Here is a 22004-nt window from a genome sequence, read left to right on the forward strand (position 1 = left end):
GTCATAAATATTTTGTACTTGTAAATCAGTTTTGTATGTGTAAAAAAGATTTGTGTGTGTGTAAAAAAGATTTGTATGTGTAAAAAGAATTTGTGTGTGCGTAAAAAAGATTTGTATGTGTAAAAAAGATTTGTGTGTGTGTAAAAAAGATTTGTATGTGTAAAAAGAATTTGTGTGTGCGTAAAAAAGATTTGTGTGTGGACTTAGCCAAAAAAAACCCTGCAAGTTACAAGTACGAATTTTGACCCTATTTTTCTTCCTTTCATCTGATTGGTCAATGTCATGTCAATCACAAATGTAACAATCCAATCAGAGAACAGATGGGTTTGGCTGTCGGAGGGGCGCTTTTTTTGAACTGCAGGTCTTTGAAGGGAATAAATGCCCTTTTACATGCCAACCCAGCGTTTTCCTTCATCACCACGAAGGAAAACAGTCTGTGGTTGTCCGAGTTTGGTGATTTTTGTGTCACAGGTCTACGTGTTTAATACAGGGACTTCCACAGCCTTTTCAACAGCGCTGCGGAATTAGCATACATGTTTTTATTGAACATTTGAAGAACTAGCAAAAAAAACATGTCCTCTTATAGAGGACATAAATCAGAGATAGAAACGACAAGGAGCAGGTGCATCTAGTACAGGTAGAGCTGCTGCAAAAACCCACAGAGCCCAGCAGCCAGCGCAACAAATTCTGGATCCTTAGCTTTTAGTTAGCATTAGCTGCACATCCTGCGTCCGATGTGAAAGGACTTTTATGCTGCGCACTGTGACTCACAGCAATGGTCCCGGGTCAGCCCTGACTTTGTGTTAAACTAATCCTAAAGTAATGATGGTATTTCTAACCACTGACATACCACAACTTTATCCTTTCAACAGCTGCTGAAAGTTAGCGGACCTAGCTGCTATCGGATATTTATATAGAGATCCTCCAGCTTCAAACTGTATTACCCTTCAAGGACCTGCAGTTCAAAAAAGTGCCCCTCCGACAGCCAAACCCATCTGTTCTCTGATTGGATTGTTACATTTGTGATTGACATGACATTGACCAATCAGATGAAAGGAAGAAAAATAGGGTCAAAATTCGTACTTGTAACTTGCAGGGGTTTTTTTTGGCTAAGTCCACACACAAATCTTTTTTACGCACACTTAAATTCTTTTTACACACACAAATCTTTTTTACATATACAATCTTTTTTACACACACACAAATTCTTTTTACACATACAAATCCTGATTTACAAGTACAAAATATTTATGACCACATTTTGAGCCCATACAAGAGAAGGAAACCCTATGTACGGGTTATGACCAATGTTCCATCTAAGCTGCGCACGTGCGCAATTGCGCACTGCTGGCACGGTCTCTGCGCACAGAAAATCTGCGTTGCGCACAAAAAAAAATCTAACCTGAATTGAAATTAAAATTAATACTTTAACAATTCTGTTTTGCAGTGTTAGTCAGTGAGTGACTGGCTGCTCCCGTATGGGATTGGAACGATGCCACCTTATCCCATAGTCCAGCCAATAATGCGATTTACATTCGTATATACGCAGCTAATCAACGTCGTTGACAGGCTATGACAGCGTCCTTATGTGCCGACCAGAGATGGGCAGTAACGCTTACTTGTAACGCGTTACTGTAATCCGATTACTTTTTTCAATTAACGAGTAAAGTAAGGGATTACTATTGCAAAAACGGTAATTAGATTACCGTTACTTTCCCTTAGGAACGCTGCGTTACTGCGTTACTAAAACCGTGATTTTTTGCGAGAATGTCTCATGACAGTGACGTAAGCGAGTGCAACGTTCGTGACAACAGCTGTGTGCAGATCAACAATGGATAATATATCAAGTGCAGGAGAGAGTATGAGCATGCAGCGTTTAAAGCGTGGAAGTACTGACCTTATTTTGAGTTTGATTCCATAAAAAGTGACAAAAACATTAGCGTCCGTTGTGCTTGGGAAGAAAACTTCTTTTTACAGCGAAAAAAACCCCTAAACTTCCAAGCAAGCACCGAGTGCGCTACCACGTATTTCCGTACCACGGAAATTCACAGAGAAACTCGTGGATTCTTCCACTGACCGCCGCGGCACACCTGCACCAGGGCAAACCTCCGCCTACTCCACTCCTGCTTTACAGGTGAAAATAGAGCAACAGGACCGCTAGTCTTTGATTTTATTTATTTTCTGCTGTGTTTTACTTGCATCTATTTGAAAGAGTGAGTGTAAACACAAAAAAATATTTTATTTTATGTGCTGGAATTTGCAGAAAATAGGTTTAAATGTTAAACAAATTTCTTCCAGTCAGAGAATGTGGCATATAATTAAATTTTTGCTTGATGCATAACGTTAAAAGATTAAAACTAGTAAAACAAGTTTTAAAAAGAGACTTTTCCATTTGATTACATTTTGTATGATGGATTATGCAGAAAAAGTAGAATTGGGCTGAAAGATCTATCACTTTATTACCTATTCAGGTTGTAAATCATGTTTTTAAAAAGTAACTAAGTAACTAAGTAATTAATTACTTTTGAAAATAAGTAATCAGTAAAGTAACGGGATTACTTTTTTGGAGAAGTAATCAGTAATTAGTTACTGATTACTTTTTTCAAGTAACTTGACCAACACTGGTGCCGACACCGGTCTTTTAGCTGGCAAAGCGGCGTGGCTGATGTGGAGTGAAGCCACATTAATGACAACGTGTACAACCATTGGAGATGTGAACAGGACAGATGGAACAATGGACGGAAAAAGTGTGGACTTTATACCAGTTTTTAAATTGTGTTGATAGGCCACAAAAAACCAGAGTTGTGATAAAAAAAAATATGCAATGTTTGGTTTTCTTCCTGAATACTATCGTTGTTTATATTTACTGCAGGAAGAAACGGTAAAAACGGCGTTTTATAAGAAAAAAGGCTCGAAAGCACTCTCCGCCTGTGAGCAAAAACAAACTCCACCCCCCTCTCCCTTTCCTATTCGTCCAAAAAAGTACCATGTCGACCAATCAAAAAATGATATGGCAACGTGGCATCTAGTTGTTAAGAAATGGGGGGGAAGTTTTAGGAGTGACGGCGGTGTTTTGAGATGTGAGAGATTTGAGACGTTTAGCGCAAATCTTGTGTAGTTAATGTGTAGTGTAGTTTTGTTGTGTGTGTCAGAACAATGAGGCGACTGCTGAATGTTACAGGTGTTACAGGAGTGATACATCTCCTGTTGTCAGGCCTGCAGGTATCAGGCTGTTGTTCTCCTTTATCTCATAGTGGACAGAAATTATTTTTTGGAGTGGCACAAATAATTTGTGTGGCATCAAATTTGATGCAGAACAGCTGATTGTTCTGTAAATAGTTTGAAATGTTTATTTAAAAATGCCTTGGCTGCATTTAAAAAAATAGCTGTAAAAAACTTTGTTGTTTGCCAAACTGAATTACTTTTTTTGAAGAAGTAACTATATAATTAATTGCCCAGCATTGGTCATTATATACTGTATTTTGCAGACAGAGAGTTACAGGAGTCTCTCCCAGACCACAGACTCATAGTCATAATACAAGTCAGAGCTTTATAAAAAAAAGAAAGAAAGAAAGAAAGTTGTGTTTTCAAAATTGGAGTTCAAGTTATTTTTACTTCCAATAGTGTTAACATACTACACAGGTCAATGACTAGATTTTTTTTACATTTTCATTGTAAGTGGGCTAAAGCACTTAATTAAAAGTAGTCTAACATAAATGTAAATGCTGTAATTTGATTATTTTAATAAACCATGTAACTTGGATGGATTAGATGCCGGCGTGACCACAGTGCACACGTCTGATGTCGCTCACAGTGGTCCAAGATCGCTCAGGGAGTTTGTGTGTTTGCTCAGACACGTGAAAAATTAGAGGGAACATTGGTTATAACCCCACTTGGTCGAGGGATGTGGATACTTCTTTAAGACACTCCAGCTAGCCTGGCCACGCCCCACAGCTTACATATAAAACAGCTGTGCAGATGTAAAACCGGTGATCATTTGATCTCCACTTGTGTATGTGCGTGTGTGAAAGATTGAGTGTGGTACTGTGTGAGGGTGTGTGTGTGGCAGTTGTGTCTGTCTGTCTTGGCAGCCTCCCTGGATGCTGCTTATCCCCTAGCCCCTAACTACAAATCAAACAAACATTAAAAAAAACTACAAGCTCTAGCTGCTGGGGCCGGGTCTCGTGGGTTGCACACCTAGTGCTCGCCTAGTGTCCTCCAGCTGGCCATTCCACTGTCTCGCGGGTTCACACAGCCAGTGTGTCCTCGCTGCGGCATTCCGCCAGGCAAGTGAGTTTCTCTGGCCATCGTTTTAGTGTTCATGCTCAGCGCTCACTCTGAGTTGCTAATGCATGCTGTAATCCCCTGGTGTATTGCCCACGTTTCACTGGTTTACGCACCAGTCGGACCTCACTGAAGCAAGTGAGAGTTCTCTGGTGTGCAGAGCCGACTTCCTGTCTGGCATATTGCCCGTGTGTCGAGGGGTTTACATGGCCAGCAGGGGCCAACTTGGCAGCTGAGCTTCCTGGCTGTACACGAGTGTCTTGCTCGCAAGATCACTCTTGTTTTTCTTCATGTTCTAAACAACATAAGAGAAAAAGAGGGGAAAGACTAATAGATTGCTTATCTGGTAGATGGACTGATTGTGTTTTTCAGGTTTGGTTGGCCCCACCCCTTTTGTTATACCAGAACATGGCGGCCCTCGCAGGCCTTAATTTTGTGGAGTGTGGCATTTCCACACCTTTGGAGGATGAGAATGACAAATGCATCTCATGCCTTGGCTCTGAAGATACCTTATTAGCCAGGGAAGACCTACAGTCTTGTTTAGACTGCTTTATTTTGCCTGCACTGAGCTCGATTTTTTCCTTCTAAATACGCTGGGCTACCGCTCTCCGATGTGCCGAGGGCTAAAGCGGGGAGACGACTGCCTCACTGGTAGTGGTGGAGCACCCGTTGATGGCCTGCTCTTCCCCACCTGCTGAGGTGCCAGGTCCTTCCTTCAGCAGCCCTTCCCTTGGCCCTGCCCCTGGGCCGGTGAAGGATGAATATCGGGAGGAGGACATTGACACTGGGTCCGTCCTGTCTTCGACAAATCCCACCTGTCCTGTGAGCAGCCCCCAGCTGGTTCCCCAGGCACGGTGTGAGGCCAGGCAGGGTTCTCCGTAATTATGTACTGGGCATCCCGGGTGCTGGAGCTGGCCCTTTCTGAGGTCCCCGCGACAGTGACCTCTCGGTTTGATGATGTCATGCAGCTGCAGTGCCCTGTATTGCAGGGGGCCCAAGCCCAGCAGCCTGATTTTTGAGATCTGGTGCACAGGCAGTTCGATGCTCTTGCTGCCTTGCACCAGTGGTCTCCTGCCTGCAGACGGTTTAGAGCTAAGCATGGCCGGGAGCAGATTGCCTACGGCCCCCTTCCCCCAGCGGATCCAACCCTGGCCCCACTGTTCAAGGGTTGGATCACCGGGGATCACTTGGACTCACTTCTGGGGAGAGCCACATGCCCTAGCAGGGACGTTAGGGTGATGGACTCCCTGTTGGTGAAGCTGCACAGGTCCATGGCTACCCAGGCCTGTCTGTCTAACTCGACAACCATTTGTTGCTTCATTTGCGGCACCTGGCCCAACAGTTGCACACTTGTTCCGGGGACACAGATGGTGCGGGGGAGCCACTGGCTGCTTCGGCCCACCTGGATTCGCTCATGAAGGAGCAAGTCATAGCTACCGGCAGCTTCTTAGCCTCATTCTGGGTGCTGCCGCACCAACTCTGGCTGTCCTAGTCTCGGCTCCGGCAAGACAACTGACAGGACTGCCTGATGAGGGTGCCGGTCGACCCGGGAGCCATGTTTGGCCCAGGTTTACGCGGCCAGCATGGGCCCACTCAGCTCCAAGGACAGACCTTCGTGTCACATCCCTAGCTTGGCTCTCCACTTTAACGGCTGAGCTGCTGCTGCAGGCTGTGTTCTCCTGGCATATTCCCTGCCGTTCGCCGGGTTTCACACCAGTCGGACCCCGGTGCTTCTGATACATTATCCGGTGAATGTGAGTTCTCCAGCCTGCAGAGCCGGCTTCTTTTCTGGTGTATTGTCCACGTGTTGTGGGTTTACAGCATGGGCCCACTCACTAGCTCAGTGAGCTACCCTTTCTGGCCGACTATGAGGCTCCGCTCAGTTGTGGTCCTTGTGTCTTGCGGGACTCACTCAGGCCAGTTTTGCGTCTGTAGACTGATGCCACTGCCCAGTCTGAAGTCTGTATATATGTACATTTGCAATTAGTTTGTTTGGCACTGGGGTTTCGGTGGCCCTGTCTCCTCGCGGGGTGTTTTAAAGAATTACCACGTACATATGAAATATATAATGGAGTGGAGAGATAGTCTCGATATGATAGAGAACCAACGGCTACACTATAACCTTGATTCTCTGAGTTCTCCACCTTCAGGCCGCTCGGAGACGCGTTCCGATCAAACCATTATTAGTTTCACATCTGCACAGCTGTTTTATACGTAAGCTGTGGGGTGTGGCTGGGCTAGCCAAAGTATCTTAAGAAGTACAAAATGCATGACTTAAAACAAGAAGTTGCATAAAATAAATAAGTGTTGACTGACAAACACAGAGTTTTTAAAGAGTAAAAGGAAATATTCCTCTGTTTGAATTTGAAAACAATAAATGTTCATTTAAAAATGTGATAAAGACAAATCTAACTGAAGCATTACATAAACTGAATGAAACATGAAGTGAATTATATCCATATGTGATGTGAATGTGAATTCTCTATGTTAAGAATAACCAAGAAAATGTAATGAAGTGATTTTAAAGTTCAGAAATTTAAACATTTTGTAAGTCAGAAAGAGAGAGAAGGTATGTGTGGACATCCGATGATTAAATGTCATCAACTTTATTTGATGGCCAAAATGTGAAGAGGCAACATCCTACAGGAGAGGGAGGAGAAAGGGTGAGCAGGTATAAAAGTGGGGTGAAGAAGAGATCCGGGGTTCTTGTGACAAGATGCCCAGTGGAACCCCTTGGGTGATTATTATCAACACAGAACTCGGGGATAAGAGCATCTTTAGGCCTGGCTGTGCTCATCAATCCACCAACTTCTCCTCACCAAACTTAAGAACAAACTCAACATTAGCTCACAGTAGGTTAGTTAGATAAGTATAGTTTAAGTAATTTTGATTGTTGTTTTGTGATTTTTGCCATTATTTTGATTTTGCTTTGCTCTGCTAAAGTCCTTTAATAAAATTTCCGGCAGTTAAAGTCTAAATTGTGGAATGCACTTTTTAACCTTTAGTGAAACAGTAAAGGTAAAAGTCTGGGCATTATTCTTTATTAGTGCAAATAGCTCTTACAGGTTACCCTATCCATAATAATAAAATAGTCTTTACTTGGAGCCTGTTGTCCAGGCTACTAAAACCCTCCCAGAAATAACAAGTGCTGCGATCAATAGGTGAAATACCATTAACAGGTGGAGCTGATAGGATTTGACATGCAAGGCTATTCAGGTTTCCTCATATCATGGTTAGCAGGGAAGATACCTGGATGATTTCGAGGTAGTTAGTACTTGGCAAGTCCCCTTACCCTTGTTGGCTTCAGGTGAACTCTGCAAACCTACTGGGTAAGACTCATAGGATCAAAAAGCCAAAACCTCTTTCCTATATAGGGGTTCTGTGGGGCCTGGACATCAATAGTATAAACTGAATGGGCTTTGGGGTGAGGTTAAACAGTTCACAGGATCATGCTTTCACAATTTTTTTAAGAGCATGGAAAATAATAACTTTCCTTAAGATCTTTTACCTTCCTTAAGTATGTGTTTCAAAGCCACATCACTGAGCCTGCGAATGCAAATTACAAAAATATAGAGAAACATTTCAGGGTGAAAATGATCACAGATAATTATTTGTCTTCAGTAGCCAGGCTGAACTCTCGACTGTCATCTCGCCATGATTATTCAATATAAACTGGCAATACTGACACTGGTACTGGGATTTCATCAGCAAGGTAAAATTCTTTACATATTTTACACACACATTTGTTTTTGTATGTATATGTATTATTTCATTTTTCTCCTAGGCCATGCGATCATTGGAGGTCATGAGGCTGTGCCTCACAGTAGACCTTATATGGTGTTCTTGGAGCGCCACATGTCAGGTGGGCATATATATTGTTGTTCTGGCTTCCTTCTCAAAAACTTTTGTTTTTTGTTTTAGGTCCTACAAAGTTTTTTCTGGGACTTCATGATTATCATGATCAGAATGGTGTGCAGCACATGATGGTGCCTGGGAGAAATGCATTTCCAATGAAAGACTATGATCCAGATGATTTTAGTAAATATGATGCTTCTTAAGGTATATATAAGAAAAAATAAATGATATAATATGATTGTACTTTTGAAGTTTATCGTATTGCGTTAATTTAGTCTTTTTTTTCATAATCTTCAAGTTTTTTCTTCAGTTTTTTTTTGGCCGATGCTCAGTTCATTCAAGTAGCACTGAAATCCTGTACATACAGATTTTTAGTTTACTTTTTTCCCTCTTCGTGTTACTGAAGTTGAGTCCAACAGAATACATTACTAAAACAGACTGTTGTTAACAGCACTAATATCTATTTTTTCTTTAAAAAAAAAGGGGGGTTCTCTCTCTCTTCCTTAAGTTGAGCACCAAGGCAGAGTTCAACGACAAAGTGAAACCCACTGCTCTCGTGGACCGTGATGATAGATCTCTGCCAAAATCATGTGTCATTTCTGGTTGGGGAACAACAGAAAACAGTAGACACATGTCTGTCAAACTCCTGGAAGTAAATGTGACCCTGACTGACAATGAGCTGTGTGCTAACGTAAACATGTACTGCTCTGAGAGTAAGAGAGAACCTGGTCTGGTAAGTGGATTTTTGTACACTAACATGGAGAAACAAACTTTGGTCAACAACAGAAGTCCACCTTTAAAGCAGTCTAAACTAAATACTGTGTGTGTCCTTCCAGGGAGATGATGGTGGTCCGTTAGTCTGTGAAGATGGAAAGGCGTATGGGGTGATATCTGCCAGTGCATCAAATCCAGATGGCTCAACAATCCATAGTTATACTAAGATACTTGACTACCAGGAACATCATATGTGTGTTAGAGACACTGATTAGTCTAATAATACATGGTAATTGACAGAAAATAAATCAGCAGTTGTGATAAACAGAACATTTGGTAGTTTGTCAGATATGTGATGAGACAAAGCAAAACATCTAAAGACAATAATGGAGAACATTACAGAGGCTTTGGTTCCATGTATTTTTTTTCATTGTTTATTAAGTTGAACGCAAAACAAAAAGTCAACTGATCAGGAAACTAACTGTCAACAAAGAAAATAATAATTGCTTGAAACCCTCAATCTTCAAACAAAATCAGGTGCATTTAAAATCAACATGGACTTAACTGTGTTCATCATAAGTAATATTCCATGTTATTCATTACGGTGCTTTATTCTGCCATTAAACATGACACATACATTACTGTGCTCATAGTTTTAGAGCTAAAATGAGGGGGGAAAAGCATATTTTAAGTTTGTTTTATACTTTTATACAATAAACTGTTTTCAAAACAAACTTTTTCAATTGAATTAAATTTTATTTACAGCAGTCACCTCAAGGTATTTTACTCGAGGTATATTGTAACAGTAGTAGTATTATCATCATTGTTATTTTTTATTAATATTATTAGCAGTATTATTAGTAGTAACCTATGCATTTAAAACTTTAAACTCCTAAAGCTTTCAAGCTGTCGTTTGAACACATGTTCAGAGGGACTACTAAATTTGTTCATTAAGTACAAACAAATTAATGTATGAAGCTATTGATACATTTTTCTGTGAAAGATTCATACACACAGATATGAGCCTCTGCACTGTTAAAAAATTAGGTCCAGTGTTTTTAGGCTTTTCTCCACTTTATCATTTAGTTTTTAGAAAAGGAGACAAGAAAACATGCAATGAGCCTTCAGTCAGAACTGAACCCACACGCGGTCTCGTGGCATGTAGTGACCTGTTCGACCACTGCATTAAACCAAAGCCAAATACTGCTGATTCTGAGAGGGAAATCATTTGCATAGTGACCTCTTTATGACTCCAGACAAAAATGCTGTCCCACACCTGGGTGTGCATGTTTCTTTATTAATGTTAAATAGTTCATGATCAAAGTGTGGACTGTATGTGTCGTTTTACTTAAAAAGAAAAAAACAGCTCAAACAGCGAGAGAAACCTGGTGATAAACTGCAGATTAACATTAGACAACAAAAAAGATGAGAGATGCAAGAACATTTCCACATTTGTGACTAAGCCAGATACACGATACTGAGAAACAAACTGGACTTTAAATGACTCATTTACTGAAAAAGAAAATTAAATCATTATGATGAGTAAAAACCTGGATTAAAAATCTCCCAAATTAGAGGCTTATGTGGCCATAAAAGGGGATGCATAAAATAATAGAAAGCACATGAATGAGTACAGAAAACCCTTTCACTCAATAGTTGGTGTAGATATACAACAAAAATATGTTTTACCACATGCGCATTCAGATTTAATGTCATAACATTTATCTTTTCACTTAAACAGTGACTGTCCTGCAATAGTTGAACAAACAATAACATCATTTCTCAGCAACTTAATTTTCTATTAGAAAACCACAGAAGCGTTGTCTTTATTGAAAATAATTTTACATTTAAATTTAAAATTATTTGACAAGACAAATTTAAAGTGTCTACAAGACGTCTCACAAACACAGGAAGGTATCTGCAGCACATACTGTGGAGGCCCCCTGTAACAGTGTGCATACATACAAATTTCTTATTTTTACAGTCAAAATTATTAAAACTTCATGACTTGGTTAATTACAATACAGCACAGATAATGTTTAGAACTAGAAATAATCTATTACCAGTCAATATTTAAAATCTTTTCACAGAGATGGGGGCTACACTTTGAGGGGGAATGAGAATTTTAATGTGCACGTGGTGGTTACAACATATTTGGAAGCAGCTGCACAACTACATGACTAAGCTATAAATATGTGAAGGGAATGGTAACATATGTGTTACTTCTTCCCACTGCTTTTTGAACACCTGTTGTAATAGAAGACATTATTTTCCTTCTCATATATATGCTCTATTTTGTATATATGTACGCATATGCTCGAAATAAATGATCAATCAATCTATCAATCAATCGCCTCTGTTAATAAACATGGTGATGTGTGCTTCATGTAAGCACAGCTTAACGGATGGTGGCCAGCAACACTGAGACTTGGATCACAATCTTTATGATAGCTAATCATTCATAACCATAACTTGAATGTGTGGTAACTTCCTTCTCAGAAAGGAGAAAGATAAGACGAGAGAGTCTGAGAAAAAGGTGAGAGATTATTTTCAAAGGTAAGGACTGCTCAGCATTTTAGAAACAGAAAGTTCAAAGGTTACATGTAGAGCCCAGACCTTGTTAGATTTTTTTTAAATGATCTGTACACAGTGAGTTGCTGAAGATATATGGTTCATTCCTTTTGTAAAGCATCTTTAGAAATGTATTGAATTATAATTATGTTTTTGATTTCACAAGTTATGTAAAAGACAGTTAACCACTTGTGAGCTCAGCTGGTCAGTCTGTATTATTGTGACAAAGGTTAGACAGTCTTTTTATTTAGAACACGGTAGTGGAGTTTGTGAGAAGGACATGGCCAACAGAAAGATGTTTCTGTCTGCTCCTGCATAGTCATTTTTGCCACTTTTCTACTTTCGACTCTGTCATTGCAGTGACTCTGTCTCTGTGGGAAACATCTGACATCACACCACAGATTCGCACATGATAAAAGTTCTCTTTCGTATTATAATGATAATTCTAACTGCGGCTATTTTAAAAATGAAACAAGTAAACTCTGTGTTTTCGACTCAGGGTTCACTTTATTGACTGTTTGACCCAAAGGAGAGCAAAGTGTCCAACAGGTGTTCTAGACATGCTGTCAGTGCATTTTCAAAGCAGAACTGCTCCACATCTGGAAACACAAACTTTGATCAGCATGAACAACATGAACATTAAGATTAACAGAGGCTCTCATCAGAACTCCACAGAGATTTAGTGGACTGGTTTAAGACTTGGTCGGGTCTGTGCACATCCCCAACCTGACAAACAAAACTCATCCATGGCTTCCTGAGCTATACATCAGAATGAAGTTACAAACGAAGAGGAAATATGTTGTTTTTTGTCTTTATGTCAAATCCCCAGAATACATCCCATATGGAAAAGAAATAGAAAAAACTTAGAAAAGACTTGCATAAGATGTGGCCTACTTCATATAGTGAATCATATAAGGCTTATATGATTTACTCATGAAAGTGGCCACTTTCGCATTACTTTCATATATAATTTTAGTAAGTATCCAAAACATACAAGTTTCATTTATATAATTTTTCAAGGGATCTTATATCTGTTTTCACTCTTGTATGCTCTTCATACAAGTTTCACACAAGACAGATACAAACTTTATAAGATTTATATATATCTTTTCCATATGGGATGAAGCCCCATGTTTAATAATTTCTAAATTTATCAAAACATATTTAAGATTTAAAATTTCCCATAATAATGATCATGATACACTGAACATGTTATAGCTACACATACAGGCTAATGACGATAGTAAGGAGAAAATCTTTCTGATAACTATTATATTGATATCTTGTTGTAACTTAAAGAAAAAACATTACACAACAGGACTCTTTAATTCAGTGGTTTTCAGTCTTTTTAAACCCAAGGAGCAACTGCATTCATACCTATGAGCCTTCTTCTGCTTTACAATAACTCCAGTAACTTATTGTAAAGTAACTTACCCCAGTCTTTAAACAAATAAAACATAAATTGTTACTAGACTCAGTCTATTTAGATTAAAGTTTACCTTTAAAACCACTAACTGAACAAATAAAATTCATAATAAAAGTGTGAAGAATCACAAAAATGACAGCCTGTGATTATGTTATGAATTTTGATTTCATCGTTTGTTGTTGGATTAGTTTGTAAAAGCACAAACCTGAGAAGCAGGCAGTGTTAAAAAAGTGAGTGATATTCATGTGGAAAAATTACACCATGATACTTTCCACATGACCAGTCTGTCACTGGTTTTAATCTACTGGACACAAGGCCATATAGTTGTCAGGATTTCTAATCCAAAAAGCCGGGTATACAGGCTCAGTGAATTTGTTGCGGAAGGTGTGAATGTGAGTCAGCTTGTTTGAAAGCACCTGATAGAAAGACAGAGTGCCAGCCTGCCAGTCTAGATACACCCCAACGCGGTTCCACCCAGTAGCACTCACAGCAGAGGGAGTGCTGCGCTTATTATCATACCATGTAGTTAAAGCAGTGCTATAGTCACTTTCATTGTTTGGCAAAGCCCAGTGACCAAAGTACCAGGAAAAGGCATTAAATCCAAGTGCAGCAACAGCTTCCTCTCCCTTCCTGCTGATTCTTTTATATGCAGCACCAAGACCAAGCCAGTCACTGTAACGGTCACTCCATTCTACCTCCCAGTAATGATGGCCAGTCAGCCCCTCCCTGCACAGCACCTGAGGAACCTTAGCAAATCTCTCAGGAAGATCTGGGTAACTTTGAGTTTCTCCCGTTGTCACCTTCTTGTGGTCATCAGACAGAGTGAGGCTATAGTTTGCTGTGTTTGGGTCCAAGCTGAGATCACAGGCGTCTGATGGAGAGAACAAAACATACACATTTGGTCATCTTTAACATCTCTGATGCATTCAACAGCATCACAAACTCATGACATCAAGTCACATACCTGCTTTGCATGCTGGCAAAATATGGCCCTAACACCATCATTTTTATTCATTCTACACTGTTTAACCAGGAAGCCCCACTGAAATCAGCAGTGTCTTTTACAAGAGAGAGCATCAAAATTCAGTTATTACCATATAAATTTTTTTCTGCTGTGCTTATTTTCTAACAGTGTCACATTAAGGATGATGTAAATTTTGAGAACTTCCTCCTCTGTTCAGGACAGAAGGTCATCAGTCTGGTTTCTAGAGAGTTATTGACTGAAAGTAAGAAGGACTTACACCAGATGAAATCTGTTCTGTCAGTTACGTTCTCCACATCAGTGATGTCAGGCTTTGAGAAGTTCTCAGAGAGCAGAAGGCCCCTCTTGTAGTGGTAGATAGTTGCTCCTTGATACTTCTCATTAGCAATGGCTGCCACGAGGAAACAGACTCTGCTGCTCTTCTTCAAAGGTTTGACTATATCATGGAAATCTCTGGCCTTTTCTCTCATTTCGGTCAACACTTTATCTGACCAGTACCACTGTTTAGAGACACTGACTTCTTTAATGTGCAGCCCTTGATCCAACTTAAACTGATCCACATATTCTGCTAACTGGTGAAGGTAGGGATCAGCACTTTCCACTGAGGTGAAAATGAAGCACAGAGCATGATCCACACCTGGAGTGAGGACCTCTCGATCCAGCTCAGACTGATCTGGCACAATCTTTGCTCCCTCCAACATCTCTACACAGGATCTCATGACAGTTATTTCTCTCTCTTTGTTTTCCATCCACTTGCTTAGTTTGTCATGACTGAATGGTGAGCTCTCTCTGTCTTCAAAGACTTTTATCAGAGACCTTTCATCTTCTTTTTCTTCTCTGATAAGGGGAAGTTTTTCTGCCATCATATGCTTGAGTGCAGATATGTAATATTTGACCAGCTTTTGGAAACTGCTCATCATGTCATGCATTTGAAGAATGTGTTTCACTACATCTTCCTGCAGGGCATCATTGCATCTCATCACAAACTGGTTTAAGTCATCTAGAACATTGTCAGCTTTTCTCATTAACCCAATACTAATCCCACGCACCTGAGGAATCTTTGAAAGAAACTCTGTCTTCTGAGCAGGACTAAAATCTAAATTTTCCAGTGGCATCAGCCAAACCTTCATGGGAACAGCATCCTTGCCCTCTTCTCCCAGCAGCTTTGGGAGCTCTGCATAGGTCTTGACTGCGTCTGTGAATGATGCAGGGTTTTTTTCCAGAATGAAATCACCATAGAATTTGCAAGAGAACATTTCAGTGAGTTTTTTCTCTTCATCAGTCAGTTTGAGACTGGCACTCCCCTCAATGTCCACGAAAGGAATCTTCTTGATCACTGCTTCCATTCTTCCTTGGATGTCCTGAACTTTGCTAGCGTCTAACTTCTCACTATCAAACACAAAGAAAGCATTGGCCCCATAAAGGATCCCTGTGACTACGTGTGTTGCCAAGCCTTTCTCAAGAGCCTCAGTTGGTTGCATCTTCTTGGTTCCCAGGTTGGTCCTCAGCTGTTTGAAATTGGTGGTTGCATTGTACTGAAGGGTCACTCTGCTCTGATTGTGGAATTTCTTCTGATTATTCAAATATTTGGCAGATCCTCCGGCTTCAATCAGGCCACCCAAGATACTGATCTTCAGAGAAGCTTCAACATCCAGCAAGAAAGATTTTTCATCTGTGGAGTCGCTTGCAGTAATTTCAAATGTGCTCATGTGCTGAGAGGTCACTACAGTGTTCTCCTTAAGAGTTTGTTCATCCCACAGTGTGAAACCTGTAGGAAACACAGAGTCCCACCAGCATGAGAAATTCTTGCAATTCTTCAACAGATCACAAAAATATCTCTAACCCACATGTGATCTGGAGCCAATAATGGCCCAATCATTTTGAACCAGCTGGCCATTCTCAGAATGCTTTTGTGCCCACTACCATTAATAGGGGTCTTATTTGAGTGCATTGGTATGGATGTCATTGTTCCATTTCCCCAGTGTGCACATGGATATTGTTTTGTATTAGTTCTAGTGGATTATGCAACACAACATCCTGAAGCACAATATTGTGTTGCATATTTTGTGGCACAGGCAGTGTTTCAGGTCATCCCCTGACTGACCAGGCTCCCTTCTTCATCTCTCACATGTTAAAAGAACTGCACGAATTACTGGGCATTAAATCTGTTGGGATGAGTGTCTACCACCCAGGGCTGGACTGTTAATCTGGCATACCGGGTTTTTTCCCCAGTGGGCTGACACACTTTTGGGCTGATGGGCTGGGCTGAAGGGCACCAGCAGTACAAGCACTGACAGCAGCGCATTTGTTTAATTTTTATTACTGACACTGGATTGTGTCCACTGTAAAATTTCTTCATCTGACCAGCCCCTCCCCTACCTTCACTGTGCGCTCAGTATCATGCTTAGCGCCTGACAATTCGTTTTTGTTTTTTAGGAAATAAAAGTGAGTTCAGAGGTCAAATATGACATGATATTTAAAATCCCCATATATCACTCCCTATATGACTATATGCTGTCAATACTAACAATGGCAGTAAGAAACATAGTTTTAAACAGCTCTCCATAGCAATATTATCACTTTGACCACCAGATTAATCTATTAATAAGTAAGTAAGTAAAGTTTATTTATTAAGCGCTTTTCATAGACAGGCAGTCACAAAGCAGTGTACGCAAAGGTTAAAATAAACAGTACCAAAATAAATAATATAGACAAAACAAAAAGTTAAAATAAAAAATAAAAAAAATTAAAAAAAAGGAAAGAAAGAAAAAACCCCTCAATCAACAGAAGGCTTGTTTAAACAAAAAAGTTTTAAACTGCTTTTTAAAGGATTCCACAAAAGAGTCAACCAAATGTAGGTGTGGTGGTAGACTGTTCCTCATCCTTGGTGCCACAGACTGAAAGGCTCTGTGCCCTTTCTTCTTCAGTCGTGTACGGGGAACAACCAAAAACTCTGTGAGCAGACACAACGAGCAGCAGTGTTTTTTGTAAGAAGTCGGGATAAATAATCTGGGGATTGGCCATTTAGTGCTCTGTATGTTAAAACAAGAATTTTAAAATGAATTCTAAAATCTATTGGGAGCCAATGTAAAGAATATAAAATAGGATTAATGTGAGCTCACTTGCTAGAAAGTGTCAGTAGTCTGGCCACTGCATTTTGTATAGCTTGGAAGCGAGAAAGAGATGATTTGTCCAAGCTGGTAAACAGCGCATTACAATGATCTAAACACAATGACACAAATGCATGTGTAACCCTGGTTAGATTTATAGCACTCAGAAACATGGCTTTCCATGAATGCATCATAATTTTCTCGTCTGGCAATTTAATTTCTGGGCTTGCCCTGAACGCATCACCTGAAGTTAGGGACGGGGTGGGTGTGAAGGGGTGGTGCAGAGGAAAAAGAACAGCAAGGAAAAAACACCACGCTGCTGTGAAGCTAATTTTTCCCAGTTAACAGGAGAAGAGTGAGTTTTCCACTCACTTTTTTCCTGTTAACTGACAATTCTGTCTGTGCCACGTGAAGAACTGCCCCATCGTGGTCCAGTATGCAATTGCTGTTGTGGATGCCTGTGTGTCAGGACATCGACATGTGGATGTTTGCCGTACCAGTAGGGTGGTAGGAACGCCAAAAAACCCAAAAGGGAGTCCACCTGCGAGCCACCTTATTAATTAGTTTGCTACTTTTTTTTGTTTGTGGACCAAGATAAACTAATAATAACTGAATGAAACTGACGTCATAAGGGAACTGAAGGTTGACAACCAGTAAATAGTGCTGTGGTACTACATTTCCTTGTTTTTTTCCTTTTCTTTGGAGGTGTTGAAATATTGTTTTTCTGGTTTTATTTTTGTGATATATTTGAGGGTTTTTTTTTAATTTTACTTAAAGGTATTCCTACTTTAGCAATAAGGCAAATGGAACTGAACTAGACATTTACATAAAGCTGATTTCCTGTTTCATAAATCTGGTGGTCCTGTGTGTTGTGTGGGTTGGAGGCCTTATTTACTCTTATAGAGTCTGCTACTGCCAACCTCCTTCCCAAATCTAGTAGATCAGTGAGCATGAATCTGAGTAAACCTGTGATAATTCTGTACTGGAAGGCCCTAGGTCTAAGATTATTTATTTTTTTTGATACAAGCCCTAGATTCAGATATTGTGGATATTATACTTAGGGCCAGCAGTTTAGATCTCTTTATAATGTAGAGGAAAACACGTCCAGGTTACACATGAACAATTTTTTCCAGTTCAGCTAAGGAGACCATATATTGCGGTTTAGAAATGTTCCTTAAATGAAAGAAACAGGAACAAGACAAAGATTTTCCGTGCAAGTCAAGGCCCAGAGAAGAATCAAATATTACTCCAAATTTCAAATATTTGAATTAGCATAAGGACAGAAAGAGGCAAAAACCTGACTGATTTTAGAATATAATTCAGGAGGAGCTATGATGATGGTCTCAGTCTTGGTCGTGTTTAAAACAAGGTAATTGCTAGAAAGCCAGTCAAATTTTTTGAGCTATCGTTTTTACAGACAGAAAGAATGACACACACACAAATCCTAACAAAAAACATAACATTTTTGGTGGGTAAATAGTTACCATAGTGAGTGTTGAATGTTACCTGGGATCAGTTCATCTTTACGGGCATCATATACCATCCCCAAGGTGAAAGGTCGGCCAAGGGCAGCCACTACCTTGTTTTCAGAGGCCATGTCTCAAACCTGAACAAAGGACAGAACAACATGAGTCAAAGAAGCAATATACAACCTTAAATAATTAATTACAAACTTATGGTAGTATGAGCCTCTGTACAGTGATCTGCATCACAGATCAGAGCGATATAAATCAGTTTGAAACGCCTCTCTCTGACCTGGTGAAGGTGTGCAGATCAGCTGAGTCCTGTGCGAGTCTCCTTGATGTGTAACTGGAGCATCCAGATGATGAGTGATGGAGCATGCTTACTAATATACTGTACAGTGCCTCATCTGACTCCTCCCATTACCTGTACCTGTAATTATTTTGGTTTTTTTATTGCTCCCAAACAATTCTCTGGAAGAGGGCTACAAATGATTTTACGAATAAGCTGATGACGCAAAGCAGAGATCTGCCAGTGTCATTGAAAAAAAGTGCAGAACTTTTCACTGCTCTAAATTTAACTGCCATCAAGTCTCTGTTGTTTCTTTTCTATTTTGAAACCCAGCCACATAAATGGGGGACAACAACAACAACAAAAAGGAAGCAAAAATACAAATTTGACAGTTATACATTCTAACAACCTTTCTAAAATTGTGTATATACTGTATATTCTGTGTATTTATTATCTCACTCTTATTGCCTGTTTATGCCCTGTCCTTATCATTAACATCATGCTGCTCTGTTGTATCCTAATTGCCCCTTGGGGATAAATAAAGTCTTTCAGATTCTGATTCTGTATATGATTCTATGCAGAGTCCAATAAATGCACTGGTATAGTGCCCATATAGATCAGGTAAGGCTGCCAAATCTTAACAAAGGTTTTATAGTCATTTGTGAGACTGTAAGTGATCCTTTCAAATGGGCACAACTATTCATCTCTGAGATCCATTTAAAAGTAGGCAGTTGGAAGTCAGACTTCCACATAATGGCTATGCACTTTCTGAAAACGCATGGAGCCAATTCCAGGGACTTCTGTTGGCTTTTTCTTAATTGTGTACCAACGTTTGTAAAGTTTCCTAATAAACATATTTGAGGATTTAATAGAAAGGGTAATAATGCTGGAAAAGTCATGCCAGAATGTTTTTAACCACGTACTGTGCAGGAACCCTCCTCAATGTCACATCTAAAACACAGACTACATAACTTTATATTTATGTAATTTTTGTTGCGTAATGTAAGTTTGATGGAGAAATTGTAATGGGCCAGTCTGTATCTGCAATTAATGGTTGCAATTAGACATTTTTGAAATTCCGACCATTGTTCTGCATCAATTGTTACATCTGAATCAGAATCAGACTACTTTATTCATCAGTGAGGAAATTATGTGGTTACAGTTGCTCCAAGACAAAATCAGTAACAGAGTGAGCTAAAATAAATAATACAACATATTACACAGTTTACAAAATATAAGAAATACAGCATCTCACACAAGTGAGTACACCCCTCACATTTTTGTAAATATTGTATTATATCTTTTCATGGGACAACATTGAAGATATGACACTTTGACACGATGTAAAGTAGTCAGTGTACAGCTTGCTTAACAGACTAAATTTGCTGTCACCTCAAAATAACTCAACATACAGTCACTGAATTTTGTATGGTCTGAGCACTGACAGGCTGACCCTCCACACCTCCAACCTCTGCAGCAATGCTGGCAGCATTCAGACATCTGTTTTCAAAAGACAACCTCTGGATATGAAGCTGAGTACGTGCACTCAGCTTCTTTGGTTGACCATGGCCAGGTTTTTTCTGAGTGGAACCTGTCCTATTAAACTGCTGTATGGTCTTGGCCACCGTGCTGCAGCTCAGTTTCAGGGTGTTGGCAATATCCTTTTAGCCTGGGCCAGGGGTCGGCAACCTGCGGCTCTTTCATCCTTACACTGCGGCTCCTTCATCCTTACACTGCGGCTCCACATGGCTTGGGAAAATAAATTATAAATATTTAACTGAAGTGTATTTTATTTGTGTTAGTTCTTTTTTTAAATTGTAGTACTGAATTGGAAGATTTCTGTGATCTTATTTTTTTGTTTTATTGAAAAAAAAAAAGACCACTTGTTAGAATGTAGAATACAGACTGAAGAAGTTCCACAGTTGGTAAAATCTGGGAAATAACGCGTAGAGCATATAATGTTGGTAAATATGAAAAGTTTGTTTTTTTAGAGTTTCAGTATTCTGACCGCTTTAATTTTTTTTTCTATTACACACTTTAATTTGCTGTAATCTGTATTTGAAATCATTGAAGTTATCATATTTTCAATTTGCACTAAAAGAAATTCAGAGTGGCATGTGAAAATTAGCTTTAACCCTCTCAGGCTCAAATTAAGTTTTTGTTGCTAATGCACAACCAAGTCCTGCAGTGGTACGTCTGAGTAAAAAAAACTCATAAAATATGTATATGGGGTAATCAGGTTGTTAGTTTTTAACTGTTGCAAATCGCCAACGCCTGCCTCGAGAGGGTTAAGAGTTTTTTTTTTAATTTTGTAAAAATGTTAAAACTCTAAAACTGAAATATTTCCTTTATAAAACTATTCAAGTAACCATTGAAGGTTTATTAGTATGTTTGCTCTAAGTATAGAATATTCTGAGTCAGATTGTTCCTCATTCCTAATACAACTTCCAGCAACTATGTCCTGATAAGGTGAGAGAGTCTAGAGAAATTAAAAAAAAACAAAAAAAAACTGGGAAATTGTGTTTGTACACCTTGTCAGAGAGCTGGTTAATATTTATCCGGCATTTGATAACAACTTCTGTGGAAATGTAAGGTGTGTGTTTATTATCTAAAACTGAGGTAAAACATTAATCCAGCACAAGGTAATTCTAACAATTTGGCTTAATTGTGGTTTCAAATTCAGAAACAAAATTTTCAGAAACTTTTAAAAGCAGTGTGATAGTAAAGTGTAATTGTTGCAAAGACCAAAAAAAAAACAAACTATCCAGTATAGCTAATGTAAAACTGAATCTCTCCAAGCACCTGCAAAGAAGGTGCTCCCGTGTCATGGCCGCCCCTCCTTAAGCCCCTGGAGGTTTCTCACTGCTAAAAGAAAGTTTTTCCTTCCCACTGTCACTAAGTGCTTGCTCATACCGGGTCATCTGATTGTTGAGGTTTTCTCCATATTATTGTACCTTACAATATAAAGCGTCTTGAGGTGGCTGTTGTCGAGTTCTTACTAGGGCTCCAGCTATCGATTGCTTTATTAATCAAGTAATCTCTCGATTATTCATCGAGTAATCTGATAAGAAATATTTTTGTCTTATTAACGAGCAATAATAAATATTCAAAAGAGAAAAAACACAGGTCCTTAGAATGAACTGCTCATTGTTTTTATTTTAAAAATTGCAATGTTTTAAAGTGTAACTGCATACAACATCTGTCCAAAAAATCCTTTGATAGCATTTACATGCCATATTAAAATTACATTTTTAAAGGAAAACATTTTCTTTTTTTGCAATATTTTATTTTAAGTTTAAGTTAAGATAAA

The 22004-nt window shown here is 39.4% G+C and overlaps 2 protein-coding genes across 2 annotated transcripts; one reads left to right on the forward strand and one right to left on the reverse strand.

Annotated features, from left to right (window-relative positions):
• Window positions 1-7938: 7938 nt before the first annotated feature.
• LOC135932324 (mast cell protease 3-like) lies at window positions 7939-9128 on the forward strand. The gene is given in 5 exon segments (XM_065469774.1): window positions 7939-7996; window positions 8069-8215; window positions 8218-8326; window positions 8629-8872; window positions 8976-9128. Coding segments are annotated over 5 exon segments (711 nt in total).
• Window positions 9129-13146: 4018 nt separating this feature from the next.
• On the reverse strand, window positions 13147-18539 carry LOC134620758 (neoverrucotoxin subunit alpha-like). Its single transcript, XM_063467044.1, has 3 exons — window positions 18449-18539; window positions 14092-15600; window positions 13147-13721 (listed from the first exon to the last, which is right to left on the reverse strand). The coding sequence occupies exons 1-3, from the start codon at window positions 18537-18539 to the stop codon at window positions 13147-13149; spliced, it is 2175 nt and encodes a 724-aa protein (XP_063323114.1).
• Between the last annotated feature and the right edge of the window lie 3465 nt (window positions 18540-22004).

The sequence above is a fragment of the Pelmatolapia mariae genome, linkage group LG23 (assembly GCF_036321145.2).
Source record: "Pelmatolapia mariae isolate MD_Pm_ZW linkage group LG23, Pm_UMD_F_2, whole genome shotgun sequence".
NCBI classification, from domain to species: domain Eukaryota; kingdom Metazoa; phylum Chordata; class Actinopteri; order Cichliformes; family Cichlidae; genus Pelmatolapia; species Pelmatolapia mariae.